The sequence below is a fragment of the Phacochoerus africanus genome, chromosome 15 (genome assembly GCF_016906955.1).
Source record: "Phacochoerus africanus isolate WHEZ1 chromosome 15, ROS_Pafr_v1, whole genome shotgun sequence".
In the NCBI taxonomy this organism is placed as follows: domain Eukaryota; kingdom Metazoa; phylum Chordata; class Mammalia; order Artiodactyla; family Suidae; genus Phacochoerus; species Phacochoerus africanus.
In genome coordinates, this window is record NC_062558.1 from 71,052,605 (window position 1) to 71,069,390 (window position 16,786).

Consider the following 16,786-nt stretch of genomic DNA (forward strand, 5'->3'; position numbering starts at 1 on the left):
ACAAGATAGCCTGTTCAAAGCACTTAGGAAGTGCTCAGTAAATATTATTAGTGTAATAAATAGCAGCAGCATCAATAAACTGAACCAAATGATCTCTCGAATCTTGTGCTCACACGAAAAATAGTTTTCCTCATCTAATTAAAAAAAAATGACAGCAACCAACAACAAGCCAAGTCATAAGCCATTAAACCAATTATTTCCTTTGTGGGAAAACCAAAAAGGTTGCTGGACACATTAGTTTCCATGTCATGAGTTATCCTCTCTATTCCAAAATGTACGTGCTCTAGCATCCTGAGACACCTTGAATAATATAATCACTGTGACTCCAAGAGGTCGAATGGGCAGGCAGTTAATGCTCCTCCGTGAAAAGCTCAATAAGTCATATTATACATTTCAGTTCAAAGCCTATGTTGAGGTTAAGAAAAATTGACATTCGGTCTGTGAACTTAATGTCAAGCTCCAGAAAAACTCCGGGCAGCACATGTTTAGCTATTAAGTGGATGCAGACAATAAAGACGTTGCCAAATTGTCAAACAAGACCGGGGAATTACAGCAAATGTTGCTAGTTATTGATTATGGTGACCGCTCGGTTCCGATTGAGCCACCCAAAAGAATCATTCATTTTCTAGCAGAGAGCCTGCTCATTTGCAAGATAAAAGAGAGACATTTCTGCACATGCCCATAATGTTCTTCACCACTGGGGGCAGCTTTACATAAGACTGCATTCACTGAAACCAAAGCAACAGTCCGAGCAGCTTTCAGAATGACAGTCTGCAGAAGTGAGCTGAGCGTGTGTGCGGTACGGGGCTCTCCTGCCTTCTGGGTTCCAACGCAGCTCTGTGGCTGAACTGAACTGGGTGCTCGTCACCAGAAATGCCGGGCTATGGAATACAGATGTGGCAGCTCAGGTAGCCTCACATTGCCTGGAGGAATATATCATGTTCTCCGTTAAGAAGAAATTGTAGAAGCCAGTTTTTTGTTTTTTTTTTAACCCCCCCCAAAAAAAAACCTGTAAAGATGCAAAAACGTAATATCCATGAAGATCCTATTACCTAGGAAGATTTTGAGGTTTTGCTGCGAATGCGGTGTTGGGATTTATTTGTTCTTGGAGTGTTCTGCGTGGCTGGCAAAGAATAATGTTCCAAAATCGGTCCATCTCCCAAGGGGTCCAATTTTTCTTCCTGGGTGTCAGCAAGCCCTGACTCACTACAGTGCAGCTGACAGGGGCTGTCATGCAAGTGGCCCCTTAAGCCAAAGCAAAAGACCTAAGGACGACCTTTGAACAATACAAAGGATGGGTATGTTTTGTCATTTTTCTTCTTTTCTTAAAAAAAAAAAATCCTCTAGTCTATATATGAATTCTGCTTTAATTCTTGTAGAGATTACCTTGCTCTGCCCTAAGACTATAAATTCAATTGCTTAGTGGACATGTTTCCTTGCTTAACTATTAAAAAAAAAAAAAAGCCTAAAGACAATTCTCTTTAAATTACCAGGAAATGATATTTGGTGATATTAAATGTGGTTATCTAGATTTACATGTCTTAAAAAAAAAAAGAGAGAAAGAAAATACATGCTTCTTTTTGCTTGATTAAAAAACCAATGAATTCTTTTTTGGGGGGATAACTTTTCTAAGTTGTTTTTGTTTCCAGGTTTCAATGTAATTAGGCTACTGAGCGGATCAGCTGTAGCACTGGTTATAGCCCCCACTGTCTTACTGACAATGCTCTCTTCTGCCGAACGAGGATGCCCCAAGGGCTGTCGGTGTGAAGGCAAAATGGTATATTGTGAATCTCAGAAATTACAGGAGATACCCTCAAGTATATCTGCTGGTTGCTTAGGTTTGTCCCTTCGCTATAACAGCCTTCAAAAACTCAAGTATAATCAATTCAAAGGGCTCAACCAGCTCACCTGGCTGTACCTTGACCATAACCATATCAGCAATATTGACGAGAATGCTTTTAATGGAATCCGCAGACTCAAAGAGTTGATCCTGAGTTCCAACAGGATCTCCTATTTTCTCAACAATACCTTCAGACCGGTGACAAATTTACGGAACTTGGACCTGTCCTATAATCAGCTGCATTCCCTGGGATCTGAACAGTTTCGGGGCTTAAGAAAGCTGCTGAGTTTACATTTACGGTCTAACTCCCTGCGAACCATTCCAGTGCGAATATTCCAAGACTGCCGCAACCTGGAACTTTTGGACCTGGGCTATAACCGGATCCGAAGTTTAGCCAGGAATGTCTTTGCTGGCATGATCAGACTCAAAGAACTTCACCTGGAGCACAATCAATTTTCGAAGCTCAATCTGGCCCTTTTTCCTAGGTTGGTGAGCCTTCAGAACCTTTACTTGCAGTGGAATAAAATCAGTGTCATAGGACAGACCATGTCCTGGACCTGGAGCTCATTACAAAGGCTTGATTTATCAGGCAATGAGATCGAAGCTTTTAGTGGACCTAGTGTTTTCCAGTGTGTCCCGAATCTGCAGCGCCTCAACCTGGATTCCAACAAGCTCACATTTATTGGTCAAGAGATTCTGGATTCTTGGATATCTCTCAATGACATCAGTCTCGCTGGGAATATATGGGAATGCAGCAGGAATATCTGTTCCCTGGTCAACTGGCTGAAAAGTTTTAAAGGACTGAGGGAGAATACAATCATCTGTGCCAGTCCCAAAGAGCTGCAAGGAGTCAATGTGATCGATGCAGTAAAGAACTACAGCATCTGTGGCAAAAGTACCACGGAGAGGTTTGACCTGGCCAGGGCCCTCCCCAAGCCCACATTTAAGCCCAAGCTCCCCAGGCCGAAGCATGAAAGCAAGCCCCCTCTGCCCCCCACAGTGGGAGCCACAGAGCCTGGGCCAGAGACAGATGCTGACGCCGAGCACATCTCTTTCCATAAAATCATCGCAGGGAGTGTGGCCCTTTTCCTGTCTGTGCTCGTCATCCTGCTCGTTATCTACGTGTCCTGGAAGCGGTACCCTGCCAGCATGAAGCAGCTGCAGCAGCGCTCCCTCATGCGAAGGCACAGGAAAAAGAAAAGGCAGTCCCTAAAGCAAATGACTCCCAGCACCCAGGAATTTTATGTAGATTATAAACCCACCAACACGGAGACCAGCGAGATGCTGCTGAATGGGACGGGACCCTGCACCTATAACAAATCAGGCTCCAGGGAGTGTGAGGTATGAACCATTGTGATAAAAGCCCTCTTAAAAGCTGGGAAATAAGTGGTGCTTTATTGAACTCTGGGGACTATAAAGGGAACGCGGTCCCCTTTCCTCTCCTCAGCCCTCTCCCTCTCACTTCACTGGCAAGGTCCTTCCCTGTCCGTTTTAGTAACGTTCAGAATACTGGTCATTTTCCTTTCATACATAATTAACCCACTGAAATTTAAATACCACAATCAATGTGAAACTTGAACTCTGGTTTAGTATAATGCCTATTGTATAAGACCCTTTATTGGTTCTATTGATGTCACACTTGTTTTAAGATAAAACTTCTTTCATAAGTAATCCCTCACATCTGCTGTTAGTCTCCCTCTGGTAGGACCAAATTTATAGTTCTGGAAGGTTTGCAGTTCATTGGTAAATTGAGGAAAAAGTAAATGATCCCAGGTGCTTGGAGCTTGAACCTAGTCTAGGAGATGATTGATTATAGGAACATTTAGAGACAACCTTAAAATAATGCCTTAAACAGAAAACTGCAGGAAACTATCAAAAAATGGTGCTCTGTTAAAGCAGCACCAGGAGCAGCTTCCAGAGGTGTTTGAATTACAATAAAGCAAGCCTAGTGAAAACCGGTGAAGGGTTAAAATGCTGCAAGTAGACAACTGCGAAATGTGAGGAGATGGTAAAAAATAGGTTTTAGGCTGAAAGCCTTGTCTCTGAGACTCAGCTCTGTAAAATCAGAGTGGATGGTTCACTGTCAACTTCTTCTGGCCTCCACATTTCCAAAATAAGTAAATAAATAAATAAAATAAATAAACAAATAGGCACACGACAAATTCGAGGAGGCAAATTTCTCCAATGCTCCTCACCTTAAGGAGTTTTCAGAGATGAGGCTCATAAATGGGAATGCAGCTTGCTAAGTGCATGTGGTTGGAAGCTGACCAGAATTGCTCTTTCCAGCTCTTTTAATGACCCTAATGTAGAGAATCATAAGCTCTATCTGTTCTTCTGTTTGAGATTTGTCAGTCTGTCCTGTTGTGTTTCACTATATGCCCTGCACACACACCAGTCCCCTGATGACTGACACTTCGTTCAGAGGTGTACAGAGAACACATTCCAAGGCATGCTTTCCACCAGCAGCCTCAGTGAACAGGATAATTTTGATAACACCTTAATAAAATAAATCTTACAGGAAAAAAGGACCAACCCCATGGCAGTTGTCTTTTGCGTCCCTCTTGTTGACGTTACAGTGTCCCTGTGTTCATCTGTATTGTGAACTCCATTCATCAGTATGATTCTGTACAGACCCTGTTGGCAATCTGCAAGCTGCATGCATGTTTTTATGTCGATGGTGAAAGTTTATTGACTGCAGCACAAATATCACAGTTTCTGGATTTAAGTAATTTGACCACCAATGGTTTAGGTTTTAGAAAAATGTCTTTAGTCTGTATCCTCTTTCATCCTCCAAAGTGAACAATTTTAATGGGAGCAAAAATCGGGAATTGTAACATTGAGACTGTTTCATTTAATTTGGCTTGCCAAGCCCTACATCTTTAACCATGTTCCTGTTCTTTCAAAACAGAATCGCTGCAGCAAAAAGGAAAAAGTAAATGGCTATTTTTACCAGCATTTTTTATATAGTTTGGAGGCTTTTCATTTGCTGAGAGGCAAAATCTAGGCAAGTCACATTGAGATATAATTGCAAGGAAGCCAGATTATAAAAAATCATACTTTTATAAGCGATAAAGGAAAACGAACATCTAAAGTGGATTTCTCAGGTACTTTGATTTTGATTAAATCTTAAAATGAATGCCAGTTCTGAAGAGCATCATAGCTACAGTATATTTACCCATAAAGAACTGTTGGATATACATTTATTAATGGCAAGTAGTCATGGATTCCCAATTGATTAATGATGCAGATACTTCCTTCAGTACTATGAACTGGATGACTGAGCCTACTGTGATGTTTTTCACCGAAGTTGTAATTTTATATTTTTCATAAAATGTCAGTAAATACATATTGCATCTAAAAAGGACATTTTCTTTGGTCAGCCTCATTTTTACCTGTACTAAAGATGACTATATTAATTAAATGCAGTGTTAAAGTAAAAAAGGCCCATTTCTATTATTTGACTTGAACTTCTGCCTTATTTATCACAGATACCAAATAGATTCAGGCAAGTTATATTTATACTTATATTTTAAATTTTTTGCAAATTCTCAATGCTGTGGCACTGCTGGTTTATATAAAATATGTTTGCTGTATTAAAAGTGTTTCTAAAATTCAAAGCCACTTGGTATGTTAAGATTACATGAATGCCAACATTTTGAAGGCTGGTCATTTTTTTAATGTCTAACTACTTATAAATTTAATACTAGGGAAGAACCAAAGTAAAACCCTTTAGATTGTAAAAGTAATTTTGATTTAGGACATGAAATGACCAAAAAAAGAAAAAACAGTTTTTTCCTTCTCTTTGGGAATGAAGCTTCTCCAGTTCTCAGTATGTAATTACTGTAGGTTAGACGATCTCTAGTTCACCACTATAAATTTAACAAAGCCAACTGGTAAATGTTCTCCTGATCAAAAGGTGTCCTCACCTTTACCCCACGGCACTTTCCATAATATATACCATAAATCTTGGTTCTTTGTATAAGTATTTTAAACTTACTGCATATTAGAAAAATGTAATGATATTTCATTTTCTATTCCAAAATTTATATTCAGCATCTGACTTCCTTTAAGGGTGACAGCCTGACCTGTTGAACTATACAACTGAGATGCATCAGTGTGAAACAGATTCAGTCACTACTTTGAAGGTTTTACCAGAGAGACAGGAAATACAGTTTAGTCTCTGAACTGTATTTTTCCCCCCAATTTCCATGAACCCAGTAGGCATAGTGCTATTGCAGCATGGAGGGAATGGTCACGGGTCCAGTCTTCTAAGCAATACTGACATAAGTTATATATTCCTTTTAAGTGAGTTTATATTTTTCAAGGATGTTGACATTACATCTTTTCAAAGAATTTAAACCATTTTTTACTCTATTTGGTGAGTCAACTGAGTAGACAAGCAGGCTATAAACTCTTTCTGTGGAGCCGCAGTGACCTCCAGTGGCTGGTTAGACTAACCACAGCTATTCAAATATTTTATCGAGTTTTTTTTTATCTTGCATCCTTATGTAAATGTGGTTGACAACATATAATTTTCTAAATGTGGTCAGATTTAAATTTTATTTTGTTCCTCTTCCTCGAAAATACATTTACAGTGTAATTTCTTAAAGTTATATTTTGCATGCTGACTTCTAATGCTCAGAGGCCACAGAACTAGAACTGAGGACTCAAAATAAGGGTCTTAAAATGAAGACCAAATAATACCGTAACAAAAATAGGTAAGGAATCAATATTTCAAAGTATTTGTAATCATTGACACTATCCAAATATTCTGATTTTCATTAGGTGAGAATATTTTCCATAGGCAGGATAATGAATGATAATGTAATTTAGGTTGGGGGGGCGGGGAATGTCAATACTAATACTGAAAGAAGCAGCAGCAGCAGTTATTTACTAGACAGTAGGAATGTCTGAGCCATGGAGTGAGGGAGGCCTCCCCTTCCAGCTCTAGAACTCTCCAGTTGCTTGATCATGGCTGTGACCTGTGTTTTGCTCCAGTGCTCTCTCTTTCCCTCCCCACTTTCAGTCAGCTGAACACTGGTTCTATTAGGCTCTCTGACAATGATGTTTCAGTCTAAGAGGTGATGATTCATAGATAATGAAATTATGCTCTCCTTCTGGGGAAGGGTAATGCAGAGTCATATTCGTAGATTTGGCAAGGATTTTTAGGATGCTTAGGTGCATGAAATAGCTTCTCTTCCCTTGACATTTACCAAGAGGAGAACTTAAATACTTTATTTAAAGTATGGATTAGACTAGCATCAGAAACAAGCATCAGGCCATGAAGCCTAAGACAAAATGAGTTCCAGACAAGACAAATGAGAACTGAGCCATGAGAAATGAAAACTTCAGAGACTGTGTTGCTTCTTGTATTCCCTTTTCCCTGGATTCTCATTAGAACTTAGATCTGCAGCAAACCCATGGAGTTTGGCTATACTTGTATTATCTTAGCTGCCTCCATTAAAAATCAGAGGCAGCTAGATGAAACAATGAACATGGAAAATAATATCAATGAATTTGAATTACAGTGTTGTAAGAGAAACAGAACTGATGAAAGTGGAATAGCTTGTATTAAATGACTCTTAAAAACTGATAACATAATACATGGGTGAAGGTGATAGTTTCTCTATCATAATCACCTATAGAATTGGACACACTTTTTGCTTACTCTTCAAAATCAATGGTGGTTTTTGCATAGTTGGGTGGAATACAGTAGAAATACCACACAGAAAGTCTACCTAAAAAGAGTTTATGATTCTTTTTGATCTGGGAAAATGTCACAGCCATGTATGATAGAATATAGATAGGCCTTAGATTCCAATTTCTCTAGCACTTACACACCAAATAATACCAGGGAAATTCCTTAGCTTTTCTGAACTTGAAGTTCCCCAAGTAGGCAAATGGCAAATATTACTGGGCAAATATTATTACTTCACATAGTTATTGGGAGGACAAAATATGAGCAATACTTTGTAAACTCTAAAATGGCAATTACTTCTTATTTCCAAAGGGCATTTAGTGAGATAGGCAGCAATGTTTGCCAGTGTTCTATGTTTGGCTTGGGTTAAAAAGACATTACTAACCTCTCTATAACAGAAGCCCAAATCCATTTTACATTAATATGAATTCTGAGACTTGACAGTGAGTCTAGAACTTAATTTGTCTTTGATTTTTATTTTCCAAGAAAAGTTTCTTCCACCCCATGTCATCTAAGTCTATGAGTTATCAATAATGATCACAGTGTACAGTAGATATAAATAGACACCAGCTAAAGAACACTGAATCAAAAGCTTATCAAACTAAATCAAAATCATATTGTGTCCCAAACCAAGTCATTTATAGCAAAGGCTTGCAATCAACATAGGTTACTTGCTTTACCCCTTTCTAGAATCACTATTTTGAGTCTTCTTTTTACTTTATATTATAAATATAACATTTATGACAAGATGACATCATTATTGAGCAAAATGTAATTGCTTCTAACATGTTAGAGTGAGATTAGCACATGTTCCAGGTATCAATTATATAATATCTCTTCTGTTGCTTCTTTTTTCCCCCCAGTGAAAGACTATCAAAAATTTACTCCTAGTATAGAAATTACTGTTGACTCTATCAATTATTGTTCTTGAAAATCACTGGATTGGAGTTCCCGTCGTGGCGCAGCGGTTAACGAATCCGACTAGGAACCATGAGGTTGCAGGTTCGGTCCCTGCCCTTGCTCAGTGGGTTAACGATCCGGCGTTGCCATGAGCTGTGGTGTAGGTTGCAGACGCGGCTCGGATCCCGCGTCGCTGTGGCTCCGGCATAGGCCGGTGGCTACAGCTCCGATTCAACCCCTAGCCTGGGAACCTCCATATGCGTGGGAGCGGCCCAAGAAATAGCAACAACAACAACAACAACAATAACAACAACAACAAAAAAAAAAAAGAAAGAAAGAAAATCACTGGATTAAAAAAAAGCATAAACATACAAAGGCTATTTTATAAGTGACAACCTATTAAGCAAAATTAAATCCTGAGGAGTACACTTTGGGGGTCGTTCATCAAAAAATGACCAATGTGGAGTTCCTTTCGTGGCACAGTGGTTAACGAATCCGACTAGGAACCATGAGGTTGAGGGTTCGATCCCTGGCCTTGCTCAGTGGGTTAAGGATCCGGTGTTGCCGTGAGCTGTGGTGTAGTTTGCAGATGCAGCTTGGATCCCGCGTTGCTGTGGCTCTGGCGTAGGCCGGTGGCTATAGCTCTGATTAGACCCCTAGGCTGGGAACCTCCATATACCGCGGGAGCAGCCCAAGAAATGGAAAAAAAAAAAAAAAAAGACAAGACAAAAACAAAAATGACCAATGTAATCAAAAATCTCTACTGAAGGTAGCTTTTCTTATCAAGTATGACATGGTGGATATATTTCCAAAAGTCTTGTAATGTAAGTAGAAAATCGTTCCTCTTTGACAGCTGAATTTCTATGAAATCTCTGAAGAACAGAGAGAAGATGGTTTTATCAATGGAGAAATCTTTTTGGATTTTGTGCTGCTTTACCTTCATAGCATAGATTACTCGTATATATTCTTTGTTATGTCTCCTGAACATGTGAGGACAATTTCAGGAACACAGACAGAACAAGAGTATCTGGGTCACAGTGTAAGACCTAGCAGAGGCAATATGTTTTACAACTGTTCTTTCTAAAATAGCAGAACCTCCATGTGCAATAATAATTCTTTTATTGAAAAAAAAGAAAAAGAAAAAGAGCTCCTGTCTTACCCTATCTAGAAAATGTTGTAATGAAAATTAATAATTTTCTTGACAATTCTTTATACTTTATTTTCAGGGACTTCCACTCCCCCACGCCAGAAGGAATTTCATTTAATTCTTTCTCCCATTCTTAAATTGTCATTCTGTACCTCCTATATCATACACAGTCTTTCCTCATATAAATCAACATAACTGGTCATCTTACTCAAAGGAACATCCTATCTCAATAAAACTAATTAGACCATAAAACAAAATTTAAATCTGGCTGACCCGTCCCCTTTTCCTCTACAGCTTCCAAACCACCTCTACAGTATCTCCTAATTTCTAGTGGAAGAAAGAAGAAATATAGTTGAATTACCACTCTGGCAAAGTATCGTTGCTTACTATTTCCCTTTTTAATTAACCAACTACTAGAAACAAAATATAAGACTTTATGAATGGGAATACTCAACTACATGTCATTCATCAAAAACATACCAACAATCGGAATTTTGTCTCTTGCAGGGATAAAATGCAAATGGTGGGGGGGCTCACAAATAAAATGATAAGGCAAAGACTACATGTACTGAAGGCAATTTCTTTTAAAGCTTCATTGAACTTCTTACATAAAGCCAGGGTATAAAATACATTTCATGAGTAAAGAGCAAGACTTCAATTAAATATAAATCTTTATTCAGCACTTTTGGGGCTCAAACTTACTGATGAAGTGGGGATAAAAAGAGAACCTCTTCAGACAGCGAGGCTCTAGTATAGTTACGCTATACTATTGAGTGGTATTCAAGGCTTCAACTGGGTGGTTTATGTGCATAGCTAAAAAGTGCTTCTTGTCATTAATATTGCTCTGTTATAACTCTCTGAAAGAAGGAACGCACTTACCCCCTTTTTGATACATGCAGCCAGCATCTCACAAAGAATTTTTAAAGGAAACTTGTATGTTGAGCTTGAAGTAGTAGAAAATCTCTTATAAACCTGTGATAATTCATAACAGTGAAAACTAAGTTTAAAAACTAATTCAGCACTTTAGGATCAGTGTTGGTTTGTCTTTCATCAATTTATGAAAGGGATTCTGCATAATTTGTACAAAATTTTAAAGGTAAAACGTATAAATGTTTGGTTGGAGTATGGATATTTACCCAAAGGAAGGTTAGGCAACATCATTGAGTGACAATTAAAATGGAATAAGTAGAGATCTGTTTAGTATGACAGAGACCAGATGACTTAAGTATTTTATGCTTTCCACCAAGCAAAGCATGTTGTTGATGCTTAGGGAAAACAAAGAATCTGTATCCTTCCTATAAGGATATTATGCACAATTTATTACACATTTATTTGTGTGTATGCATATTTTTGTGTACTTGACTTATTATGTGCCAGGAATGTGTGTATAGTTGTGTTTTTTTAATATAAGAGCAAATCCTTGTGTCAACTCTGTTCTCTGATAAGTTTTATCCATTAATCCTAAACCTTATGCCTTCTTTCTAGGGCTATTCTAAAATAACTCATACCATATGCACACAAGCCTTTTCAAGCCAAAATAGACATCTCCATCTCCCATTAGGAAACAATATCCAATAATTTACCATTAGGATATCCCTCTGCTGGTTCAATTCTAATCTGCCAGTATAGTCTTCCTCTCAGTCTGTGGCACCCACTCTAACCCATACTTTGTCATCAAAAGGCAGCATGCACTTAGTCCTGTGGACTTGAACAGGGAGGGCTGACTAGTAAAATGTAAAAATCTACATATATTTTTATGGCCTTCACTTTAGTTGTTTTTATGGTCTAACACACAGAGAGATGTGTGGGATCTTTATTTACACTGAAATGCAAAAGCATTAAGCTAGCTATAAATTAAAAAGAAAAGGTCAAGATAGATTTTTCAAAAAATAGAGTCCAAAGCTCATGTTACCTATATCTTAATCTTAAAAATAGTACTGGGGGTTCCCGTAGTGGCTCGGCAAAAGCAAATCTGACTAGTATCCATAAGGATGCCGGTTCTATCCCTGGCCTCGTGCAGTGGGTTAGTGATCTGGCATTGCTGTGAGCCATGGTGTAGGTTGAAGATGCGGCTCAGATTCCACATTGGTGTGGCTGTGGTGTAGGCCGGTGGCTACAGCTCTGATTTGACCACTATCCTGGGAACCTCCATATGCCACAGGTATGGCCTTAAAAAGACAAATAATAATAATAATAATAATAATAAACGTCCTGTATTTCACTTTCCTGACATAACTTTACCCTCCATGTTTACTATCATATTCTTGAATTTGTACCTGTCTTACTTTTTTTCCACTTCTAACACAGAGGTTTCTTTTGTTTGCTTTTTGGTTATTTTATTTTGTTTCCTGACTGCAGACCTTTTCCCAATTCTTTCAGTGTATCACTTTGCCTGCTTTTCTAGAATCCCCACTCGGGTTTTGATCCTGTCAGAACATCTCAAAGAAACTCATCAGTTTTATGCTTCAAGTGATCAGACAGACGGATTGGGTTTGTCTCAAGAGTGCAATCAAGTGAAGCCTGAGATATCTGCCTTCTATCTTCCCAGCCTCCCATCCCCATGTCTCTTCTCCATTTAGGATTATCCATATGGAAGTTCCTCTATCCAGTGCTACCTAAATCTCTCTTGGTTCCTTGCTCTGTACCCAAATATGCCCTTGGATCTAGACTGGTATCATTATTCCTCCCGAGGACACTCACACTTACATAGCAGCAAAAATCTTTTGCTAAAGATACGAAAGTCATATAATAAGAGTGAGGGTTGTGTTTCTGAAGGCAAAAGTTCTTTGCAAGCACCTCTGAAATCATCCTTCATGGATAGCTCTGTATTTTTCTCAAATCTGAAGTTGAGTGTTACCAAAGGAACAAACACCTGGCAAATAATCCATGTATCATTCAACGATTTATAGTTTGAGAAATCTCTTCAGTGAATCTTCATTATATGCTGGCTTTCTCCTAGTTTTTCTACACCGAGAGACAATGTTGATTATAAGAAAGAATGTGGGCTCCAGATCCAGTATGAACCAGTTTGGATTCTGGTTCGTGGATGTATAACTGTAAAATCTTGGGTGTTAGCTACTTGGTCTTAAAAATAAAAATATGTAAAATAATATATTCTGCACAGGATTGTTACAAGAGGGCAACAGGTCAGCATTTCTTGAGTATTTTACGTACTTTGTTTTGGCATATTGCATATATTATTTAATTTAATACACATAAAGTTTCTATGATGATTTTTTTAATGTCTTTTGTCTTTTTAGGGCCAATCCCATGGCATATAGAGGTTCCCAGGCTAGGGGTCTAATCAGAGCTATAGCTGCCAGCCTACACCACAGCCATAGCAACACCAGATCCAAGCCACATCTGTGACCTACACCACAGATCACGGAAACGCCAGATCCTTAACCCACTGAGCGAGGCCAGGGATTGAAGCTTCATCCTCATGGATCCTAGTCAGGTTCATTAACCACTGAGCCATGATGGGAATTCCAGGATCCTAATGCTTAAAGGAGATGACACAGATAAAAATCACTTAGTACAAAGCATAGCATGTACTAGTAACTAACTCCTTCCCTTCATTAGTTCTAATTGCTAAAAATTTCAGTACAAAGTATGGATTAATGGCTGTATTCCACTACCTCTTTTTATATGACATGAACAGGTATTTGGCAGGCTTTTAAGAAATAGAATCTCAAAAGCCACAACCTCAGGGGCACCTGGACATATCATTAATATTGAAGAGTCATATGGTATATAAAGCCAATGTCCTAAACCTCCCATCAAAGCCCAACTACACCTCTGCTTTTATTTCCACAGCACTCCCCATGCTCAGCACTGGCCAGAGCTTGAAGTAGGATGTGCTTTCCTAGCTCTCTGCTTTGGCTCAACTTATTTCCTTTGTGAGAAATGACTTCCCTCTCCCTTCAAATCTCTGAGTCTTCTTATAACAGATCCACTTCAAATTCTGCTCATTCCAGAAGTCTTCTTAATCTTGCTTGCCCTTCTCAGTTTCCCATGATATTCTGGACCTCTATTGGAGACAGCTTCACGAGCTGCCCTATGTTAGAGTTATCAATGTGTTTTTATACCTCTTTTAGGAAATGAATCTTCTTTTCTTCTTCCAATGATTATTGGTTATAGTCTTTATTCATAATAGATGTCTGTTGAATTGATTTTCTTCTAATTATGACAAAATTCTTATAAACCTCGTATTTATTTATATAATCTACATCTATTCTTTGTTTATATTTTATAGTTAAAAAAATTATTATAATATAGTTGACTTACAAAGTTGTGTTAATTTCAGGTGTACAGCAAAGTAAATATATATATATATATATATTCCTTTTCAGATTCTTTTCCTATATAGGTTACCACACAGTACTGAGTAAATTTCCTGGTGCTATACTGTTGGTCTCCATTACCCATCTATTATTTATATAGTAGTGTGCATATTTTATACATACTGTTTCACATGTAGTTTTTTCATTTATCAGTTAAATGGCTTCAAACATTATTCTTAAAAATTATGGATTTTAAATATCATATTCTGATTTAAATTGCTTCTATGTTGTGAATGATCTAAAAATCATTTTTCTTTGATAGTTACCAAGAGTATGACTGTGTTAGCTAGTATGTTAAAGTGACTAAGAGGTAAAAAAACATTGTGAGGCAAAGAAAGAATATTTACAAAGAATGAATACATTTTGATTTTAGTGAAGTACAGGTAGCCAACATTTGTTGTAAAAGCCCTATATTTGTGACTGCTTCTTATCCACCGCCTCTTGGGAAAGGTCCTTTTCTTTTTAGTTTGGATGTCTTTTCATTCCATGACTAGTGCCACAAGGCTTCTAATTTAGACCCACTCCAAGGCCTCTCTTCTCTTCCCAAACAAAGTGTTCACCCTACACTATCACAGAGGCCAAGTCAGAGGCCTTTGGCTTTCTGATTACACACATTTTCAAAGTAACTATTCAACTGGAGGCTTTGAACATCAAATACTCAGAATCTGACAATTTGAACTAAGCTTTTTTTTTTTAACCTCCTGAACATTGTCTATGCAGAAGGCACAATTGATTATAAAGGATTAAAGCATCTTCCCTTTGCTGGGTCTCTCCTTTCTTTCCTCCTTTCTGTTCATCTTCTTACTCCTTTTCACCAAATTTCTTTTCTCTCTCATCACCACTTAAAATAGCTTTCAATTTTCCCCTCTACCCAACTTTTATTGCTAATTCAATATATATCATTTGAATATGCACCTTCTGACTGGGTGAACAGGAAAATACTAATGGTTTTTATCTCTCAGAGAAGCAATAATTAAGATGACACAGTCTAATTTAATTTAAAAGGGAGTCAAAAATCTATTTGTATTCAACAGCTTTGTTTAGTGCTATAAATGAAGAACTGTAATTTTGTAAATTGTAGTATAGTTTGGGAAATGGAAATGACATCCCTCCCTAAGATATTTTTAAGTCACATTCCAACTGTGATTTGTAAAGGCAGGACAGATTTGTAGAACATTCAAGTATTCCATTTCATGTGAGGTATCATTCAACCTTGGATCCTGGTTGTCTTTGCCATCAATGGAGCAGATTCATTTTTGGAACATACGTAACAAGAGAATTGAAATGAAACCTTTATTTAGTCCTAAAACTTTTAGCTATGAGGATTTTTGAGAACCTTGACATCCAACCTTACCTTCTATTTGAAACTCTAAGCTAATAAATACATATTTAATGATCTTCCAAGGACAGCATTCCTTAGCCCCTCTCTTACCCATTCCAGGGTTTTGCTACAAATATTGCATCATTTTTTAACTCTAATCTAGATCTCTCCTGCTTCATATCCATCCAGGGGTTAGTTTTATTTTAAAAAGATAATTTTTGGTTTCCCTTATTGTTTAAAAGGAGGAAAGAAAAAAGGAGTTGAATTTTTGTTTTGGTTTTAATCTTCAGTATTGGAACCTGTTTGGTCTCTCACTCAGGTAGAGGGCCCTGGGCTCCATGGCACTACTTTGAAAAGATGAAAAACTACTATTCTGAAATTAGGACTAATCTACCACAGATTCAGAAAATTCTACGTAGTTAGCTGAAAAACAGGAACTCTGTGCATAACTAACCTATAACCAATCATATAGGCAAGAAGTTTCCAGCAGGTTGTATTCAGTAGTTCTTAATACCAGGCTCTCAAATTATATTTCCAGAAGTCAAATTTGCATGCAACTCTTTGACCTGCATCTCTCTCCTCATACTCAACTCAGTTTTAACATCCACAGTGTGTTATGCAGAATAATCAACGGTTAAATTATTCCCATTTTGTTGGCTCAGCTCACAGTAGCCCATTAATTAGTTTTTTTTTAAAAAAAAAAAAAAAACTATTTTATCTTCAATTTGTATTTCAACCGTACCCAAGTGCAGATGCCATCCCTGGTAAATGACAAAACAGATTTGAGTTTATAAATGTTTCTGTGGTTCCAATAGCAGCACGCACCCTGCAGTAACTATACTGTAGCCCAAAGTGTTGTAAAAAATGCAACTGAGTTTCCTGGAGAATCATTTGAGAGCTAATTAAACCTTCTCCACCTGTAACTTAAGAAAAAAAGAAAAAGCCCAACACTCCTAAAGACCATGGGGGAAAGGCAGTTTAAGAAATAGAAGTCCTCTGTTTATCCAGGGAGGTACTTTACAAGGCAGACAGCTACACCACAGTAGAGAGACAACATTTCCTCAGCTGATTCAGTTAATTAAAATGCACAGTTATAACAGGCTTTCTTAGAGCCTGCAGCTGAATGACCGAAGTCTCCATTTTCCTCCAGTGTCATACAGAACGTGAAGAGGCAAACATACTGCCCAAGCACAATTTGACTCACTAAAATCCAGTACTATAAACACAAAATACATTTTTCAGGCACATTTTAAAAGACGTCTTATCAAGATTTATGGCACCAGGATAGAAATATTTTGCAGTTAGGCAGCGCCAAGAGACTATCCTATATTCCTCTCAAAGTAGTTTGAAGTAAAATGTACAAATAAATCTAAAGGGTGGAGTCCACTTTCAATGCAGAAATTTTCAACTCTTTCCTTTCGAATGTAGGGAATTTGAATCTGACAAACAGCCCATCCATTGCCGAAATTTACGAGCGATATGAAAAAAAAATCAAAGGCCACAAAAGCTATTTGTCAAATAAACTGCAGAACGCAAG

At 37.9% G+C, this 16,786-nt stretch overlaps 1 protein-coding gene across 1 annotated transcript in view; it reads left to right on the top strand.

The window, feature by feature from the left end:
• The first annotated feature begins 741 nt into the window (after positions 1-741).
• Positions 742-16,786, top strand: part of LRRTM3 (leucine rich repeat transmembrane neuronal 3) — a 170,803-nt gene continuing 154,758 nt past the window's right edge. The window contains exons 1-2 of the mRNA XM_047761435.1: positions 742-1,298; positions 1,650-3,181. Coding sequence (XP_047617391.1) covers positions 1,295-1,298; positions 1,650-3,181 — 1,536 coding nt within the window. The 5' untranslated portion in view covers positions 742-1,294. The remainder of the gene's footprint in view (positions 1,299-1,649; positions 3,182-16,786) is intronic.